The sequence below is a fragment of the Nestor notabilis genome, unplaced genomic scaffold, assembly GCF_000696875.1.
Source record: "Nestor notabilis isolate BGI_N333 unplaced genomic scaffold, ASM69687v1 scaffold13212, whole genome shotgun sequence".
Classification (NCBI taxonomy): Eukaryota; Metazoa; Chordata; class Aves; order Psittaciformes; family Psittacidae; genus Nestor; species Nestor notabilis.
In genome coordinates this window covers 420-21,016 of record NW_009918887.1, presented here as the reverse complement: position 1 = coordinate 21,016, position 20,597 = coordinate 420, and the positions used below count along the sequence as shown (strand labels likewise).

At 38.2% G+C, this 20,597-nt stretch overlaps 1 protein-coding gene across 1 annotated transcript; it reads left to right on the top strand.

Annotated features, from left to right (window-relative positions):
• Positions 1 to 870: 870 nt before the first annotated feature.
• Positions 871 to 19,980, top strand: LOC104402163 (phosphatidate cytidylyltransferase 1; the record flags this gene model as incomplete). The annotated part of the gene is made up of 10 exons (XM_010009968.1): positions 871 to 998; positions 4,774 to 4,870; positions 7,724 to 7,821; positions 9,972 to 10,111; positions 11,657 to 11,715; positions 13,918 to 14,000; positions 15,483 to 15,570; positions 16,625 to 16,693; positions 17,494 to 17,646; positions 19,861 to 19,980. Coding segments are annotated over 10 exons (1,035 nt in total), but the record flags the coding sequence as incomplete, so codon positions are not given.
• Between the last annotated feature and the right edge of the window lie 617 nt (positions 19,981 to 20,597).

The window sequence follows — 20,597 nt, the reverse complement described above, 5'->3', positions numbered from 1 at the left end:
AACATTAGAAAAAGTGAAGTAACTTCTGTGAAATCATCAGCACCTTTAGTGTTGGCTTTGCGTGAGGGGGAAAATAGCCTTGACAGTCTACTGTGACGGTGGCAGTTTGTTACTGTCACCAAAATATGTACTGCCTACTTTGCATTTGGGTTAGACACACAGTCTGTATAGACGATATCTTCCTGAGTGGTCATTAGTGAATACTGAATAAACAACTGCAGTGTTGGAGTCACACAAGAAATTATTCGGAATAATACTCTGTAGGATGCTTGGTCACTTCACAGTTTGGTTTTGGATTATTCTTTTCGAGCTGGAGGGTTCAAGTCCTAGTGTATGTATGTATGAGACTGTGCCAGCAACCTCTTTTCATTGTACAAAGGAACTGTTTTTTCATGCATTCTGTTGCCCTTTTTTGTTTGTTTGTTTCTTAATGTGACATTAAACCATCAGGAAACCCTTCTCCTTATTCCATAAAAGGTTAGTTTGAGATGTAAGTGAGAAAATGTTTTGGAAGGTTGGAGATTCCTGTTAAACTCATGTCTTCTATGTCAGCTGTAGTATTTCTGGAAAAAATATATCCTCATACTTTATGTGGGCTTTAAAAGTGCCTAGAATGTGAAGATTCTTGAGCACAGTAGGTAAGGTCACAACATCTGAGTCCTGGCCTTCTTATAAATATTTATTGGAATATATTTGTCTCCTACAACATCTACAGTTTCACTAGTACACCACTGTTGTCTTTTAAAAGGTAATATAAATAATATCAGTTCCTAAAGTAATGTTTTTGACTCTGAATAATGTTTTCTGACATAATAACTAATGATCTTGTGCATTTGCCTTTTTATTTTTTTATTTTTTTTTCCTTCATAGGAAGCAGATCTGGAAAAAAGGCTTCATGAGTTGGATCTTAGAAGTGATTTAGATGTTCCCGATATTCCTCCACCAACAGACAGGACTCCAGAAATCCTCAAAAGGGCTTTGTCAGGCTTGTCTGCGAGGTATAGTAAAACCAACAACTCTCAAATTTAATAGCTGCTGGCTAAAATTCTTACAGATTATGTTGTAGTTTTAAATTTTACAGATTGTTCTGCAGTTTTAAATTTCATATGATGCACATGTAAATTCAAGGATAAATTTTTACTGGGTAACAGTGATTTATTTGTGCTTTGGTAGTTCCTTCAGTGTAGTATTTTTTGTATACACCAGACGATTGTTCACTGTGTGCATTTCTAAGTACACTTCTGCAACGTTTAGCTAGAGTTTGCATAAACGTTTGCCAGTACTCAGTCTGAGCATTGCAATAAAGCGGGTTAAAGAATAATATTTGGTTTTGATATCCAGAGTAACTAATTCTGGGGTTATAGTAAACTGATTTCCTATATTCTAGGTTAAGGAGGGTTGTATTTGTGTATGAATGAAAAGGAAAGAAGTGTAAATTCTCTGGGTGAGCTTTGCTAGCTTTTTCTGACAGCATTTCCACTTCTAAATACTTTTCTTTGTAGTTAAATACAACATAGCTTTTCATACCTTTTGAAGCAATATTTAATTTTTTTCCTGCCATCTCTTTTCAAACCTAGCTTTCTGCCTCCAAATCCTGTTCAAAGGAGCTTAAGGGCTAGCAAATGCAGGGGGAGGTGTATGTGCATAGTTAGGCAGATAATCTTCACAGAGGAATAATAAAGTTCTCAGTATAATTTTTTTATGCAGTCCCTTTTACAGCATTTGATCATTCAAACCCTTTGGAGGTGGCAATTCACATTACGTTTTTTCACTAATGCAGTGAAAGAGCATGGGTGTGTGAAAGATCACATACTAAAAACCTTCCTAGTAAATGTGTACATTGTATATATCTTCTGCTCAATGTAAGAAACCAAACAATATTGAATGTATATTTTAGATGCGCTTTAGGTATTGCAAGAGTCAGAAGAAGGTCCTCTAACCCAGACTATGATTAAAAACTTCCAAGTCTTTACACAAGAACTGATCTCCAGTAGATATCTCCAATAGCAATGTGAAACTACTTTTTTTTTTTTTCCATTTGCACCCTTTCTACTCTGTTGTCTGTGTTGTGATATCTGAGAGCTGTAAACAAATTTATTGTTCCCAGGTTCTCTACTGCCATCACAATGCAAGGAGTATCTAGTTCCTGTCACTTTCAGACTTCACTTGCCGTGTTAAATGTTATGGAAGTCTTAGGTCTCCAAAGGGCACTTGCATGGTTGTACCTTAAAGCCTGCAACTAAGAGGTGCAGGCAAAACCTTTCCTGTTTCACATGCTTAAAATTCTTTATTGGAGTGTTTGCACAAGGGTTCACAAAGGTTCTTTGAGTGCAAAATCAAATTCTTGGTGCTTCATGAATGCTAGATTCAAAATTACAAGCTAATTTAGTAACTGGCAGTCCCACCAGAGCTGTTGGCATAATGTGCAACATGAGCAAGTTGCAAAGTAGCTCTCAGAAATATTGGCCTTTAGAGGAATCTGCAACTTCCCAATGGAGAGTTAGGACACAAGTTGTCAGGTGGCTTCCTACGTTGTGGAGCTTGTCTTACTGAAGCTGTCTTTCCAGTGCTGCACTTGTCAACATCTTCAAGATACTATATGATAGTTTAACATTATTCTTAAGGGAAGTTGAATTCTTTTAAAGGACCCTTGCTCACTATAGATATGCCACTAGGACCTAGCTGCTACTCTATATCCCATGTCCTAGAGGCACATAAAACCCATTGTACCTTTCTTCTGATACTTAAGACAAAACCAATTAGTGGTTTTAGTTCCAACTAACCTGCCAGTGAATAACCTTGAAAATCAAATTAATATAGTTGAAGTTTACATTAAAACTGAAGTACGATGCAAAACTGAGAGTGTCCCATGAATTACCTGATGCAGCAGTGAAACACAAGACTGATACAAAGCAAAATATCAGAAAGAATTTCTTTAAGTGGTAGTAGGGGTTTTTGTATTTAGCATAACTTGTGATTAGATGATGCAGTGTGATTTTTAGAGTCAAAATTCTTGAAGGGGAAAACAGGCAAAAGAGGAGAAAAACTCTACGGAAAAAGGAATATGAACAATAAAATACATACTATTGGTGACTAGAAAAATTTTCACGGCAGAGTGAAGCACGTGGTGAGGGTTTGTTTGGGGTTTTATTACTATTATTATTATTATTGTTTATTATTTAACTGGGTTCTTGATTTTTTTTCTTGTACAAGCCTTTGGAGACAGCGGGGTAGAGCTGTGGTGGTGTGGGAAATAACGTTTTGGTCACTCTAGAAATTACACTTAAAAACTCCAACATCATCATCAAAGACTTCCCAGTTTTTTGTTTTATTTTTAGAAGAACCCCTTACTTTTGCAAAGAAGAATTCTGCACCTCAAATACTGTGTTCAGTTTTGGGCTTCTCACTAGAAAAAAGACAGTGAGGTGCTGGAGTCTCTCCAAAGAACAGTGAAGCTGGTGAAGACTGGCTGGAAAGCTGTCGGTGAAAAAGGACCTTGGGGTATTGGTTGACAGCCAGCTGAATATGGGCCAGTTGTATGCCCGGGTGGCCAAGAAGGCCAAGAGCATCCTGTTCTGTATCAGAACTAGTGTGGCCAGGACTTGGGTAGTGATCGTCCTCCTGTTCTCAGGAATGGTGAGGCCACAGTTTTGACCTTCACTGTAAGAAAGATATTGAGGTGCTGGAGCCTGTCCAAAGAAAAGCAATGAAGCTGGTGAAGGGTCTGGAGCACAAGTCCTATGAGAAATGGCTGAGGAACTGGGGTTGTCCAGCCTGGAGAAAAGGAGGCTCAGGGGAGACCTTATCACTCTTTATAACTACCTGAAAGGTGGTTGTACTGAGGCGGGTGTTGGTCTTTTCTCCCAAGTAACAAGCAATAGGAAAAGAGGAAATGGCCTCAAGCTATGTCAGGGGAGGTTTAGATTGGATATTAGGAAAACTGACTTCTCAGAAAGCATTGTTAAGCACAGGAACAAACTGCCCAGGGAAGCGGCTGAGTCGCCATCCCTGGAGGTATGTAAAAGACGTAGCTGTGACATTTAGGGACGTGGTTTAGTGGTGGACCTGGCAGTGCTGGGTTAATGGTTGTACTTGAGTTTAAAGGTCTTTTCCAACCTAAATGATTTTGTGATTTTATGGTAACAGGAATTTCTATTCTGCTTTCCTTAGGTAGCCACTTGCAGCTGCAAAGGTTTATGAGGGCAAAAAAGTACAGCTAGTTTGATCCATCACCCCTTATTGTCACATGTTTTTCTGTGCTGGCTGCAGCACTCACAAGAGCACAAGACTGCTTTCAAAAGATAACCCTCTACCTGGCAAAATAGCTGCTTTGCTGCTGTGGAAAGTTGGTGATCGTCTGTTTGGTTGGTTTTTGTTGGATATTTTTTTGGCTGTTACTCTCAGAATTGTGTCCTTTTTACCTGCAGCCTTTCTTTCATATGTAAGCCTTTATATGGCTGGGCCCCTAGCAATCTTGTTGATTATGTGTTGGTTTTTTTTTTTGAGGCTCATGATGTATTTTCATAACAGCTTCTGTATGGGGTTGATCCATTTAATTGCAAATTACATTTGGTGAGGAAGCATGGAGGAAGAAACTTTGATTTCTTTTACTGTGTATCCTGGTTAGTTGGATAGTTGGTTCTGTGTTTCATTAAACATGAACATTTCTGGAACTCCCCCTGTTTCTAATACACTTTAATCTTTAGTGAGTAAAGGAAGTGGCATTTTCTTTCATTTATAACTGCTTGGTTTTTATTATCTTTTTTTTAATAGATGGAAAAATTGGTGGATTCGTGGAATTCTCAGTCTAGCTATGATTTCTGGTTTTTTTCTGGTCATATACCTGGGATCATTTATGCTGATGCTTCTGGTAAGTTTGATTAAATACATTCTACCATACAAGTCACTTATTCGTCATGCCTAACAGAACTGGAAGCAAGCCACACAGGTAATTCAGAGCATTTGTCTCTTACTTGTGTAAATGTAAATACCTTTTAAAAACACTGGACAGATTCACAACTGGGTGTTGTCGATAAAGCATTTCTTATATACTGTAATTAATTTGGGTTTTTAAATTAGGAATTAAAGTAACTTTAACAAGTTGAATGATTGTTGCCTTGAAGCTTACCAAACTACTGTAATCCATTTCCTTGTGCAGTTCACATCACCTACTGTTACATTCTTTGAGGTTTGTTTTAAGAAAATGATCCTCCCAAAAAAAACAAGCAAAAAATCCAAACCAAACCAAAAATCAAAACAAAAGTTTGGTTTCTGAAACTGAGGAAAGGAGGCAACTCTGGTCTGCTGTCTGTGACCAGCATTGAATGCCTTTGCTCAGGCATGCTATGTTAATTCCCTACTTCTTTATGGGGCTGCCTTGTGGCCTTTGGTTTGTCCGTAGAAAGGAGCTAGATCCCTTCCCAAGGTACACAGATAAAGTGAATTTTTAGGTGATGAAGTGAAATAGACCCATGCATATCCGGTCAGCATTTACTAATTCTTTCTATCATTGCTGGTATTTTTATTGAATAATGCCTTAACTGTTTTTGCCAGTCATGGCAAGTAAGAGGCAGAGATGTGGCTTCTAAAACACTGAAATTGGTACTTGTGGGTAATAAATTTGATTTTTGAGTCTGTTTGTTTAACTGTCAAAATGTGCTTTTGCTTTTTTCATGGCCTCTTGTGAAACACCTTTCGGATTGTATGCATAGAATTATTTCCATCAAGGTTGGAAAAGACTTTTAAGATCATCAAATCCAACCCAGCACTGCCAGATTCACCACTAAACCATGTCCCTAAACGCCATAGCTACACATCTAAATACCTTCAGGGATGGTGACTCAGCCACTTCCCTGGGCAGAGTATTCCAACGCTTGACAATCCTTTCTGAGAGGAAATTTTTCCTAATATCCAATCTAAACCTCCCCTGGCATAGCTTGAGGCCATTTCCTCTTATTCTATTGCTTGTTACTTGGGAGAAAAGACCTAAATTCACCTTGCTGCAACCTCCTTCCAGGCAGTTGTAGAGAGTGATAAGGTCCCAGGTGAATGATGATAACAAGCTAGTAATTTATTGTTTTATTGGTGGAGGATTTTCTTTATTGTGTGTGAAGAAACAACAATAAAAAAAAGCCCCTTTAAAGTGTAGGTGATTGTAGGGAGGTGTTTGGGTTTTTTTTGGTTGGTTTTTTTTTTTTTTTCACAATCCTTTCATAGTCTGTTACACTTCAGAATGATGATCACTAACAAAAGGGAACTAATCAATTTGCAGTGTAATTCATTATATTAGTGGTGTACTCTGAGATTGCAATCATGGGCAAAGTTACCAAGAGATGAACCAAAAAGTAATTGAAGTTACTACAGAATTGGAATAGAGTTCTTCCTTTGTCGTAACACAAAGCAAAAACTGTCTTCTAATATCGTAAACTGTTCATAAAATTGACATTTGATACTACATCTCAAAGAATGGAGGAGGGAAAAAATAGTTTTGTTAATGTATTATTTCATTTCATTGGAATCAAATAGTTTGAATTTAAACAAAAGTTTATCCAAGTACTGAGACTGCAAATGCCCAGAAATTTCTCGGAAGGGTAATCCAGTGAAGTTTGGAGGACAAGCCCTGAGACTGCTCTAAAAAGTTGAGTCATATTTTATGTTTGCCTGCTGCTAAGGTAACATGCACAAGCTTCCATACATTTGGACCCAAGTGTCCTTTTCCCCTGTAAGGTGCAGTCCTTTAAATGTTGCTCTCATGTATAGCATTGAGGTTTTGTAATATAGGCTAAGCTGGAGAAAGTGCATAGAATAGGGGAGCTTCAAAATTAACTCACTGAGGTGGTGTAAAGCTGTTTTAAACTGTGTTCACATGTTGAGCAAGATGAAATTTATTCATGAATGCAGGTGGTAAGAGAATACTGCAAAGCCTACCATGCTGACGTGCTGTCAGTGTGGGTAGGTTCTTACTTCTGCCTGTGCAGGGGATTACTGACGACCTGTGTTTGGCAATACTTGATCTCTGGGAAGGGCAATCTGCTTGGCGTCTGTGGATGAGGCAAAACTGGCAGAGAGTCCTTTGGACACCAAAGACCGACAGAACCTACTACCAGACTTGCCTGGGCAAGCACTGAAGTACCGATATCAGCAAAACAAAATTAAGGCCATTGAGGGTGTGACATTAAGACTTGGATTAGATGAGCTTTGTTTCTAATCAGCAATGCTAATTGCCCTTAATGAGACGTTTGCAACTGGAAGACCTGGGTGTCAAAGTTGTGTTGTACAGCTAGTTTTTTTCCACTGGGACTAGAAAATATTTCTTGAACTAAATTTAAAGATAAAACCTAGCCAAAAGAAATAGAAGAGCTGCCTTTACCACAAGTACGTTTGACCTGCTGCTGCCAAACTGTTTTAATGAAGAAAAGTCAGGAGTTTTCCTTTGTTTAATGAAGAGTATTCTTGCAGCTAGCCCAACGTTTTTTTTTTCTCAGCATGCCTAGGGCTTTTGAAGTTGGTTTTTTTTTTTTTTTTTTTTTGGGTGGGAGGGGGTGGTGTTTAAAATGGAGCTTTAGTCTTTGTTGGACTTGTTTTGAAGCTGTCTGTTTTCTGTGTGGAATTTGAATTCAGAATAGTATATCTCCTTAATGCAGGTTGCAGTACTGCTTTGATGCCTTTGAGAACTAACTGCAGCATATCTACATGGGGTTTTTTTTTATTTCTCTTTTTTTAGGTCTTAAGCATCCAAGTGAAATGTTACCATGAAATCATTACTATAGGTTACAGAGTCTACCACTCATATGATTTACCGTGGTTTAGATCCCTCAGCTGGTGAGTAGCAAGCAAGAACATCAATAACCAAGGATGTAACACTTAAATCTTTGTGTTCTGTCATGGTGGAATAATAGTTTTGCAGGTCATGTGCTGTCATAGAACTTGACATCTATCTCTAATACAGGATTCTGTAGTTGTCTTCCACCTGTGAACTTGAACAAGACAGTTGGCCTTTTACTACTTTACTTTTTTTCCTTGTTATAAATATGTATATATGTACATGTATATGTATGCATGCATATATGCTTGAAGCCAGAACTGAGCATGTATAAGCTATCTAAAAATACACATAGGCAACTAATCACCTGATATGTATTAGCTGAACTGCTTTAGTTTTGGTTTTGTTCGTTTATTTTTTTGCCTTTTGACATTGCATAAGAAGTAACCAGAACAGGTACCTTAAAGGCTCTCTTTACACACACAGAGAATTAAAATAATAACATACAAGTTTTAAATCCTTTCCAATTGTGCACTTATGGGAAGGTGTTGGACACATGTAGTCTCTAAGATGATTAAGGTTATAATTCTTTAGACATGACCTATGTTGTGTTGGTTTAGTTTTGCGTTGGGTTTGGTGTTTTTTTTAAGGAATTGAAATGTCTAGGTTATTCTCTGTCTCTTGTCACATTGCTCCTTGAATTCTAGAAGCAACTTTACTGTATAATGTGGTGGATTCCAGCTGTTGACTCTTCTGTAAATACTAATCTGTTCCCCCTCCGGTCACTGCTGGATTATCCAGGGGACTGATCTATTGTCTGCTTTATTCCATGGCTTCTGGAATTACAGCTAGAGCAGACTCATACGTGAATGATTCTGTGGTCTTGCCAAAATTTTTAGAAAAGGAGATTGCACTTTACCACTTAGTCTACTTTGGCAGTTTACCACCATCACTTTAGTACGTGGAGCTCAAAATCAACTCCTTTGTATTGTCACACTAGTTAATGTCAAAGCTTCTTTCAATCCAACATCTTGCCATGATACTAAATATTAAAATATTTCAGTGAGATTGACGAATCCTGTTAGTAATCTGAACCTCGACTGTTTGGTTTATTTAGAGATGTGAAGCCTTGCAAAGTGAGTGTCAGCCTCAACTGGGGGGAAGAGAATGCGTGCTGATCGCTCTCAAGCATCCAGAGATCCAGTCTTGAATCCTAAGTTTTGTATCTTCTGTGACTGACAGAAGATAAAAGCTAAAGAGTGTGTTGCCTTGAGAAGTGCATCTCTTAGTGGTTTTGGATTTACTGTTTATTGGTTTTTACTGAGCGCTGCCTTCACATTTGAGGATCCCAAATTAACTCTAGAAAGCTGAGTAACTGAACTCATGAAAATGCGTGACAGAATTAATTGCGTACTGACTGTTTTGACTGGAAGGGGAAGATCCTTCAAAAAGAGATGGCTGAAGGTGACATTTCACCTTAGTTGAACTTTTGGTGTGGACATACTCTCACAAAATTGTTTTGAAAAATTTGCAGAAATAACTGCATTTACTGGTTAGTTGATGGATTTAAACCTGTAAGGTTATTTGTCAGTCGAGAAAGCTAAAAGGCAAAGCGTGGGGTGGAGTGGAGCAGGAGATGCAGCAGTAACTTTCAGATGAGAATCTTCAGGCCAGATAGCCAAAGTATAGTTATATTCAGGTCCTCAAGCCCTATGTCAGATTCACTGTCCTATAACCTCAGAGGAGTCATTATGCAAGTACCTTTTTTCCTGTTTGTAAGTCAGAAATCAGGAACTGCCCTTATTAGGATACAGGAAAAGAATATGCAGAATTGCTTGTATCAGTACTGATGATAGCCAATACTTGTTCTGTACTTACAGAATACCTGAAAAGGACTTGTGTAGGTGTGGAGTATTCAGCACTAGTTAAGGATTAAACGAATTTTCCAACTGTATCCTTCAAAATGTTTGTTTTTCTAGTGTGGTTGCTTTAGAAGAAGTAAATGATGAAAATTGCCTTGTCAGAGGAGACACTAGGAGTGTAAGACTGGGTTTACACTTGAATTTTATTTTCGCCACCTGTCTCTTATACCCTTCTGGTTTTCCTTTTGTCTGGTGCTTTATGTTGTGGTTTTTTGTTATGTTTTTAAGAATTATACTTAAATACATATTATCTTGTTAAAATAACTGCTAGCTGTTATGTTTTGTAGGTACTTTTTGCTGTGTGTGAACTACTTCTTTTATGGAGAGACTGTAGCTGATTACTTTGCTACGTTTGTTCAGAGAAGAGAACAGCTTCAATTCCTAATTCGCTACCACAGGTTTATATCTTTTGCACTCTATTTAACAGGTAAGTGTAGGAAATTGCAAAGAGGAAAGAACATTGTACTGCGTTTGTTTCTGTACATACTTCTTAAAAACAAATAAATAAAAAAAAGTTGCTCTCCAGCTTTATACTCTTTCAGTTTCTTTTTCCACTCGATGTTGAGGAAATGTTTGCAGTTTCATTTTTCCTGTGAAAAGATGAATATAAATTTTGCATTCACTGAGAAGGAGAAAGTAGCTTAAACAAGTAGATGATCTTGAAGGAGTTGAGCTAATAGTGCTCAAGAGAAGTTGGCGTGAAGTAATTTTGATCTCTGAAGAACTGCAGCTCAGTACCTGAATATGTGAATGTTATTTTGGCAGTCTGTGGAGATGACCTGTGTATGTAATTGCTGTGCTGGGTTGATGTTTTATTGTGCAAGTGTTCTGCTAGGTCTACAGCAATAAGATTTACTAATATATTTTAAACTGATTATTCAAAATGCCTCAGGCTTTATTTTCTCTGCAAGATATTCAGATGCTTGACTCGTGAATAGATTTTCCTCCCTATCCAAAGAAAGACTTTTTAAAAGCCTTTTCTGTAGGAAGAAGAGACAAGCTGACATTCTTGTAGGGTGTTGCTTTCTGAATGTGTAAATACAGTCCACAGTGTTTTCAGCAATGCAGTTAATATTACTTTAGCCTAAAACTAAATCAATTGAAGGCTCAGATTAGCCTAAGGGTCCAGAGATTGCTATGCTATGCATTGCTATGCTATGCTATTACAATTAAGAAATATGATCTTCATGATGAACTGTCAGTCTGTCAACTGTTAATTTTATTTTTAAAACCAGATAAGAATTCTGCTAGGTGCTTAGATTGCAAACTTGAAACTAGCTTTGCAAGACGTGACCTTTTTCAGCTGGCTTTGGCTTGAGGAAACTAACTTAACTAATGCTTTGTGACCGCTGAAGGGCAGTGAAGGGAGCAATGAGACAACCTAGTCATAAGCAAAAGCAGGAGGCAGAGTCCCTTGGCGGCTGTCATATTGGGATCATGGGGTCACTGCAGGGCTGTCTTCAGGGCTAAGGCTCTTTGAGTGTGTCTGACCCTGCTAGTGCAGGAAGTTGCCCTATGGAAGAAGACATGCTCTGTTAGCCACCCAGAACATTTCTTTCAGTCTGTTGAATTCTCCAATGCCTGTACTTCACGCTTGTGTTGCATGCAGCCATGTGCCTGTCTCGGAGAAAGGGGCAAGCTGGTCTTTTCCTTTCTGTTATTTCTGTTATTTATTCAAAACCAGCTTGCTGACCTGGTTTTTGAGTGGTTTTTAAAAGGTGATGGTCTCCCCTAAAGGTTGATGCCTATGACGAGAACTTATAAGTAAGGAAATGGATGCTCTTTACTGATGTTGACTGAATTTTGTGCTTTAGTAAGAGTAATTCTGTACGTACACTTAACTGAATACAAGCAAATGCTTCCAGCCACAGAGGGATTAAAAGTTGCTTCAAGGGAAGAGAATTACTGATGTATCACAGTTCAGTATAATTAAATATAAGCTGGTACAAACTACACTTGCTTTGTTTTACAGGCTTCTGCATGTTTGTTTTGAGTTTAGTGAAGAAACATTATCGTCTGCAATTTTACATGGTGTGTATTACCCACTTTGCTGTGGTCACTAATGTTATGAATGTCGCTAGGAACAGTCATGTCCCTATGGTCATAAAATAGCTTGGAAGAGGGGGGTGGAAAATTTGCTTAAACCAACAGTAACATGAAAATCAAGGCCAGGCTGGATGTGGCTTTGAGCAATCTGGCCTTGTGGAAGGTGTTCCTGCCCATGGCAGGAAGTTGATCTTAAGGTCCCTTCCAACCCAAACCATTCTGTGATTCTATGAAACCAAGTGGGTTTGGGCTGTTAGGCATCTGTTTCCCTTAGTGATAGGGTAATAGAAAAGAGATTCCTGGAGAGGGGGGTGTGCATCTCCCTCCCAGGTCTGAAGCCAAACTGTTCAGCGGGAAGTGATTCTTGTGACTCAAGTGTTACTTTGTAGAGGACCTGCTGAAGTACTCTGAAGGGAACTTGAGCTTAACCCCTATGTGGAAGATTTATTGTGTGACCCTTAACAGCAGTTCTAGTCTTCTGTTTTGCTGTGCCTCAATAGATCAATAATCTATTAAAAGAAACCAGCGTTCTCATCTCTTCTATATGTCCACCTAGTAAACAGCATAGTAGCTAATCAAGAGCATGAACCTTTTTGTTATATGTTATTTAAAGGTCCAAACTAATTTTGTAACATCAGAGGTAAAACAACCACCAAAACAAGAAAAAACCCCCACCAAACATAAACCTCACCCCAAACCAATCAAAAAAAAACCCCACCGAACAACCCTACTTCTATATAGGAATGGTTAGAAGCAATAGTAAAACAGTAATGCAGTATAGCTCCTGCCTTTAAAGAACTGAAGCAGTCAGGGCATTGTGCAACCTTAAAGATTTTCTAAAGCTCCAGGGATTAACCGTTCTGTTTCTACAGTGCTTTAAGTAGCACTTTAGCATTAAGGATACCTGATTCTAGACAAGGACTAAGCTGAGCCCGGTATGAGTATGTAAAAAAATCTTTTACTCACAAAAATTCACCCTGTTTGTGGAGAACTTGCCTGACAGGGAGATGCAGCTTTTCTAGGAGAAGTAGTCTTTATCTTCTAATCTGCAAACCCTCCCCCCTCCCCAAGTCCTCATCTTCAGATAGGCACAGGATTTTCCATGGGTTTTTTTTTCCTTTTTTGCCTTATGGAAAGAAGTCAGAAAAAAGGGGTGTCAGCCATATCACTTAGTGCCTGCCCAGAAAATATTAAGGTGTGACTATCTGAGAATTGCACTAAAACAGAGTGAAGCTGTGTATCCACTGTGTGGCAACACAGTGTTTGGAAAGATAAGGAGAGTCACCATTTGGTCTTAGGTGGTGTTCCAGTATCACTGTACAAATACTAAAAATTCCCTGTTTTAATTAACCAGCAGGGAATATCTTCAGAAACCTTTAGTCAGGTCATGCACCCCTCCTTTTCAGCCTTCTTGAGTTGTCTTAACCGGAAGTAGATGCTGGCTGCCATAGGAAGACACATGTAAGAAGAGAATCAAACTAAGACATTGAGTGTTAAATCGTCCAGACATTCAGAGTGCTTAAATTTGGCATTTCATGGAAAAACTACCAGTTCTTGATTTAAAAGTTTTGGAAAATAAAATCTATTCTGCAATTTTTACTGGTAAGCTGTTTGGAAACCACTTTATTATACACTGGTGCTATAGAAAAAACACCAAATGCATACAGTAATACTGGGGAAAATGACTGCTTAAATGACCATGCACATAAAAATTAACACTTTGGTTTTGCTAATCCTGAGAATGTTCATTTTCATAAAAGGACTGGTATTCTGTTATGAGAGATATCCACATCTGTGTACCATGACTTTTTCATTAGTAGTTCATTGCCATTTTATTGTTCTAACAAACACGTCTGTTGTATGTATATACAGAATATCACATTGCTTACATTTCTTTGCTGCTTTTATGCTGAAGATGTATGTCTTATTAAATCAGATGTTAAACTGCACGTTAAAAAAATTCTGGGTGGAGGTAAGTGATGGGGAAACCTGTTAAAGTTTCAATACTTGCTTCAGAAATCCAGCTAAACTTGTGATATACTGTATGCACAACATCTCTTGCATTATCACTAGAAATGGTCTTTTCTGTGAGCTCTTAAGCAGCTCCTTTAGCTGACACACCAGTATTTATCAAGGTGTACAGGATCAGTGTTTTCACTAACTGTTGTGTTGTTGCATTGTTAACAGTTCGCATGGACTCATGTCACTTTGCTGATCACTGTAACTCAATCTCATCTTGTCATCCAAAATCTCTTTGAAGGCATGATCTGGTAAGGGGACAGTAATAAACTGATTTGTAACTATTGCATTAAAAGGTTGGTTGTTTTACATAGATCTGGTTAAGGAATAATCATGGGAGCAGTTAAAGCAACACAAATTAAAGGAGTATTAATGTCTAGTTGGAAGGGGAGTCAGAGGAATTGGGAACAATGAGGTAAAAGATACAGGAGAAGAAACAGAAACCACTTTAACTAGCTTGGCAGCCATGAGTATGATAGTTTTGAACAACCACTTCATATTCTTGCAAGGAATAGGATTGCCTGCATGCTTGGTGAAATAGTTTCCATAGCATTTTGCTGAATGGATGAATATCCAACAATTCTTTTTCAATTACTCAGGAACTTCAGGTTGTTCAGAGCTATTGAAGTTGGACCATTTAATTTGAAATCTCCAATCTGGCCACCTTCCCTGTTCAGATCAATTCAGATTACTTAAAATATTTTAAGAGTTTAAATCTTGGATATTGTTGGGTCATCTTCCTGCCCCATTTCCAGCAATATATTAAATTCTGATGATTCAATTAAACTTAAAACCACTTCTCAAAGACAATGTGTGTTTTCCAACCCCACACTTCTTTAAGGACAGTGGAAACTGCAAGTTGAGAAAGAAGGAAGAGGCACATATGGAAGATGATTTGTGTTCTTCCAAGGACATAATACTGCATGTTCTCCTTTTTCTTTTCCTGATATATGTACAACTGGGGGGATTATCGCAGAAAAGATGTGCTCATAGTTAGAAAGAAAACCCAAAGGCTTTGACAGAGTTTGTATAAACAAATTCTTTTCATAATAATCATGTTCATGTGCCAAAACCTGAACCTAGTTGTCTTGCCAACCTACTGTTTCATATTTCCACTGGTGCTAAGCAGTTTGGCATATGGTCACAAAATCTGACTTTCGGCTTATTAATACATCCCTACTTTGAAAAGGGGAAGAAAGGGGATAACAGGCTTGAGTAACAAATTCAGATGCAGCCTGCATGCAAAGAATGCTTAGAAAACTAACACAGGCTGCTCCAAACTGACAAGAGGAGGAAAAAGAAACTTCCTTTTTTCTTTTTTTTTTTTTTTTTTTTTAATTTAGATGCCCTTCAACTTTACAAGGAATTTGCTTGCCTTGATGTTACCAAAAACATTAACATGTTTATATCTCTTGATTTCTTCTTAACTGTTGTACCAGTTAAGCCTTGCAAGAAAAAGCCAGTCTTTTCACATATTAAGCTCATGCACCAAAATCATAGTTTAGCTTGAACTAACATGGACCTGTAATGGTCTTGATTGGCTGAAGACTAAAACCAGTATAGCTAAATATGCTGCTTGGGGGGGAACTAGGTGAGCACATTATGAAACACAATTCCTTCTAAATACTACAGAAAAATTTCCCAGAAAGAAATGTTGCTGTTTCAGTTTGTCCTGTGTTTAGGTTTGGGCAGGTTTTCTTTTTCTTTATGAAACTTCTCATGTCTTTCTCCAGGTTTCTGGTTCCCATTTCAAGTGTCATCTGCAATGATATTGCCGCCTACATTTTTGGATTCTTCTTTGGCAAAACTCCATTAATTAAGGTATGTGCTAAGGCACTTCCTCACTAACAAGCTTTTACAATTCATAGAATTTTTGATACTTGTTCAAAAACATGTTTATGGAGAAAATACTTGCCAGTGTACTGCATGGTACCCGTCTTTGCTAAAAAAACCAAATTGACTCTCCTGTTTCTGAAAATTTGTAAGTGGAAACTAGTATTAATGTGAGTGTAATATTGGCATTACAGTATAATGCATTTGAGCCTATTACATCGTAATATATATTTGGTTCTCTTTGGATTTTGTATGCAGGTTTAACTGCATACTTATTGTAAAGGCGCTGTAATTTGAAATAAGCTGCTACATTATATAAGCCTATTCCTTGTTTGGTCTTGTTGACATAGCACTGAGAAGCGGTAATCTTCCTATTCTGATAAGAATATGCAAGACCCCATAGAAAGCCATGAATATTTTCATGATGTTGCCACACCAACTTTTGGATATTTAGTTGGTTCTCATTTTAAACTGCTCCTAAAATGAAAACATGATAGAATTTGATGAAGAAAATAGCTTGTTACACTGATGTTTATTATGTTATTTGCTGTATTAGTTTGCGAGACTGTATGTAGGAAGCTAGTGTCTCCTGAGAAGTGACCCCAGCATTAACTGTCTATCATCCAGGCTTCTGTCACTATCTGAATGTGACCTTGCTAGCAGAGGTCTCCAACAGAGCCATATCACTCATGCATGTTTCCAAGTCTTTTGCTTGAAGGAGCCCAGCTGCTTAATCAGGGTCAGCTGTGGCCAGAGGCAGGCAGCAACCTCCAGACAGCAGCAGCAGATGGGAAGGGAGCTCTCAGTTCCCTCAAGCCGCCTAGTGACACCGAACTGTGGCACTTTCCCTCCTTGCCTGGGACAGGTCCTAGCTATACTCCTCTATTTATCATGTTCTGTGGCTGCAGTTGCTGACATTCTCTATTTCACCTTTGAAAAACCAAGTAGGAGCTTTAATGTTCACAAACAAGATCCAGAAATAAAGTAAAAAAGGGTTCAGTAATGCAACTGATGAGGCTAACTCTATCTCTTTTGTGCCTAGCTGTCTCCCAAGAAGACCTGGGAAGGGTTCATTGGAGGCTTCTTTTCCACAGTTGTATTTGGATTTATTGTAAGTAACCAAAGGACTTTTCTTATATAGGTTCAGTCTTCAACTTCACATTTTTACTTGAAGCAAAATTACTGACAAATCTGGTCATTTTCAACTGTTGAAAGCCTAAGAGGTTTTTTGTTTTTTTTTTTTCTTGTCTAGATAATTCTGCCAATTCTTAACTATGTAGGCAAGGCATAAACCTCTCCTGAATGGGTTATAGTGAGCATTTTTGCCATTACTATTATTGTATCTGGAACAGTTTTATCTTTTAGTTTTGAAATTGAAGTTTATTGATAACATTATTTATGCTTTGTAAAGTAGTTCTTTTGTATTACGTACTTTATAATCATATTTTTCCTGAGAAGTAGTTTACACTGATGTAAACTACTGTGTATCTACATAGAAGGTTGTAACAGCATACAGTAACTGTTCGGCTGAGTAATTTATCACCAGGGTCAGCAGAACTTGTGACTGCCAAATTTGGTAGAAGCAATAGTCTAAGTTCTAAGTTTTAATGGAGAAGTGAACTGCAAAGAAATGATGAGTGGCTAACATTTGGGGATTTTATAATGCAGAAATGTCCAGTAATTATGAGAAATATGAAAAGGAAAACAAGTTAGGAAATTATCACTAAGCGCATGGAACATTCATATTTGTCTGCCTTGTTGAGGCATTCTGCAACTTAAACAGGCTGATTTTATTGTAATTAAAAAGATTTTCATTATCCTCAGCTTGTGATGACAAAGCCATCCATTAGTGTATGATTCTTAACTGTAACAACAAATGCCTGTTTCAAGAGTCCTTGTTTTGCTTTTCAGTTTTCCTATTTTTTGGCTCAACATCAGTACTTTGTCTGCCCTGTGGAATATAACAGTGAAACCAACAGATTCGTGACAGAGTGTGAACCTTCAGAGCTCTTTCAGATTAAGAAGTACCCTTTGCCACCGTTGTTTCAGGCTGTGTTGGGATGGGTAAGTCAAAAAACAAAAACCCAAGGCTTTGGTTAAAATTGAAAGTGTACTTCGCAGCTTGAACAGTTCTCTAAGCCTTTCTGGAAAAGCATGAGGATGCTGGTAAGACTTGATGGGTAAGAACTGAATCGATAGCATGAGCCTCTGCATTGCTCAGACAAGGGAGATGGTCACCAACGCAGAATTGAAATGCATTGCTGGAGTCATCTGAGCAAACCCTCCTGTGTTCTTGCGGCCTTATCCCATTTGTGCTGGAAAAAGAATGTCACTTAGGCATTTTGCAGACAAACCTGTTTTTGAAGAGCAACTGTTAAGTTTTTGTGGTGTCATTACTTCCACGCTGAATGAAGGAGTACCAGTAATTGTTCCATGTGATATAGTCACCAACTCTTTTCCTCACACCCAGCTTGCAAATTCTTTACCTGTCAGGAAATAGGTCATCAATTATCCTACCCTACAAAGCGGTGCTTCTGAACACACAGGCTCCAGAAGCATTCCAACAGGAACAGAATACCAAATAGAAACAAAGCAGTCTATTGTTACCTGTCCTTCAGGGCAAAGAGGAGGTGACTGGAATAAATGCAGAACAAGTGGGTTTCCAGCACTTCCCTTGCTTGTGCAGTGTCGTAGCACAGGGTGCACAGCATACTAGGGAAGGCAGTGGGCTTCACCTGTGATTACATGGGTGTAACACTGAAGGAGAAAAGTTGATGTGATTACAAGAAGAAAGCAGAAACTGGAAACTGTAGCAACCAAACCTAAGACTAAAAGCAATTAATAGCTACAGTTGGTGCTTAGAAAAGCTAGACAACATCTAGTAGTCTGGTATTTTTCATACCAAATGAATATACTGTTGCTTCAGGAACTGTGGGGCTGATTGAAAATTTAATGAGGATTTTTCTGTACAAAACCACAATGTGGACTGAGAAAAATCTTATGTGTCCAGTAAATGGCAAGGAGATGGGAATGCTGAACTCTGTGCCAGTCTAATAAAGAACTACCAATTAACCTTAAAAAGATATGATAGTTCCATGTGCACTTCTGGAGTACTTTTGCGAGGCTCTAGTGAGCCTTTTGAAGAAAAAATTAGTTTTAGCACTCTTTAAAGAGCCAAATTGAATCTACTTCTTTGGGCAACAGCCTGGTTTTGATTTCTCTCTCAATTACTCAATTCCTGATGTTCTCTCCCAGGCATATGACCAGATGTTATGTTTGGAAGATGTTTTGCTTGATGTCAAAAGATGTCAAGCTTTGTGTTCTCCCAGCAAAATTGACTTAATTCCAACTCAAACTTTTCTGTTTAGCCTAAAGGAAAGGTGTCTTAAGATAACTGCACAAAGTAGTCAAGAAGCTAATTGGTGTTCACCAGCTGTAATTCAAATTGGAAACACAAGGAACAGGATTTTTCAGGTACAGATGGTGTTTGTCAAGATCCGGCCAGCAGAGATGTGTTCTGTTCTCAGGGATGCAGCCAGCACAGTGTTCCCTCAGAGGCTGGAGCTGGTACCATTGACTTGAAGGTGCTTAAACAAAAAGACCTTCTTTCCTAATCTGTGTCAGGAAGGAAGACAGCTACCTGTTCCCAGTGAAGTCTCTCTTATCTGTAAGAACTTGAACGGATCAAAACAAATTTCAAATCTGTGAACAGGGTGAGGGGAACAATATCGGCTTAAATGCAAACCATAAAGTATTAATGGGGGTAAATCATCTCCCATTATTGCCATATGTACACAAAGGTATGTATGTACAGTGCACAGTTCAAAATTCATATCTATCTTGAGAGAACTGCATAAGGGTGGAGAGCATTGGATCACTTACTAGAGCAATACTAGGAATTAGTGGAAAGGTGCTCCTGTCTACCAGAAACAGAGCTGGAAAAGAGCTAGGAAAGATCAGAAAGTAGCATCATATGTTATGGAATTATATTGTAATTATATTCCTTATAATCAACTAAGGGGTTGGTTGAAAACCACATTGTTTGTTAAAGTCAACTGCTCTAGCGACCATGAAAACTTTAGCCTGTTCACATGGCCAGACCTTTCAGCAACTTTCTACAGTGTGTCTACTTTTCCTTTCTTTACAGTATTGCTTTATGTCAGAAAAACTGGAGCTTTGTGGAAATTTGTTCTGTAATAAGCCCATTTAAAAATATTTAAGCTTAAAATGCTTATGGTCAAACATACTGAAATACAGTGCTATTTACTTTACTTGTAGGAAACAGTGAATATGTACCCATTTCAGTTGCACAGCATTGCACTATCAACATTTGCCTCATTAATTGGGCCATTTGGAGGATTCTTTGCCAGTGGATTTAAAAGAGCTTTCAAAATCAAGGTGCGTAATGACTCCTGTAAGCCAGTCCTATTCTGGGGTTTTTTTATTTGAATTAGATACATTGGTAGGTTGGGTTTGGATTCTTTTAATCATTTATTGTAGTACCTAGTGTTTCTACTAGGGTGTGATGATGTTGAACTGGTTTTTAGCATCAACAACAGTACTTAGTTTTATTAGATATGTGTTATGTTGATTATGCAAAGATTTAGGAATGTGACTTTAGTGTTGGAAATCTAACAATAATTTAGTTTCACATTTTGGTTGATAATGACCCTTCCGAGTTATGTTGCAGAATAGGTTTAGACAAGCAAGATGTGAGACCTTACACTTGACATGAAAGGCAATCTCTAGCTGCCCAAGAGGCACCAACAAATATTTTACCCTTCAGATTGGGGCAGGCTGTGTTTTAACAATAGCGTTTGTGTTGTACGCAGACGTTGATGTGTCAGGTTCACCAAAGCATGAGCTGTTTGGCTGCCTTTGCTAATACAGTGCTGCCTTGTGACAAGAGTGTGTATTGGCAAATGATGCGATGTGCTAACCTCTGTTTATTGCAAGGTGTGCGCTGTCACTTGTGGCAGTGTTGTCCCTGGCTGATATTAAGTGGCAGCAGGAGT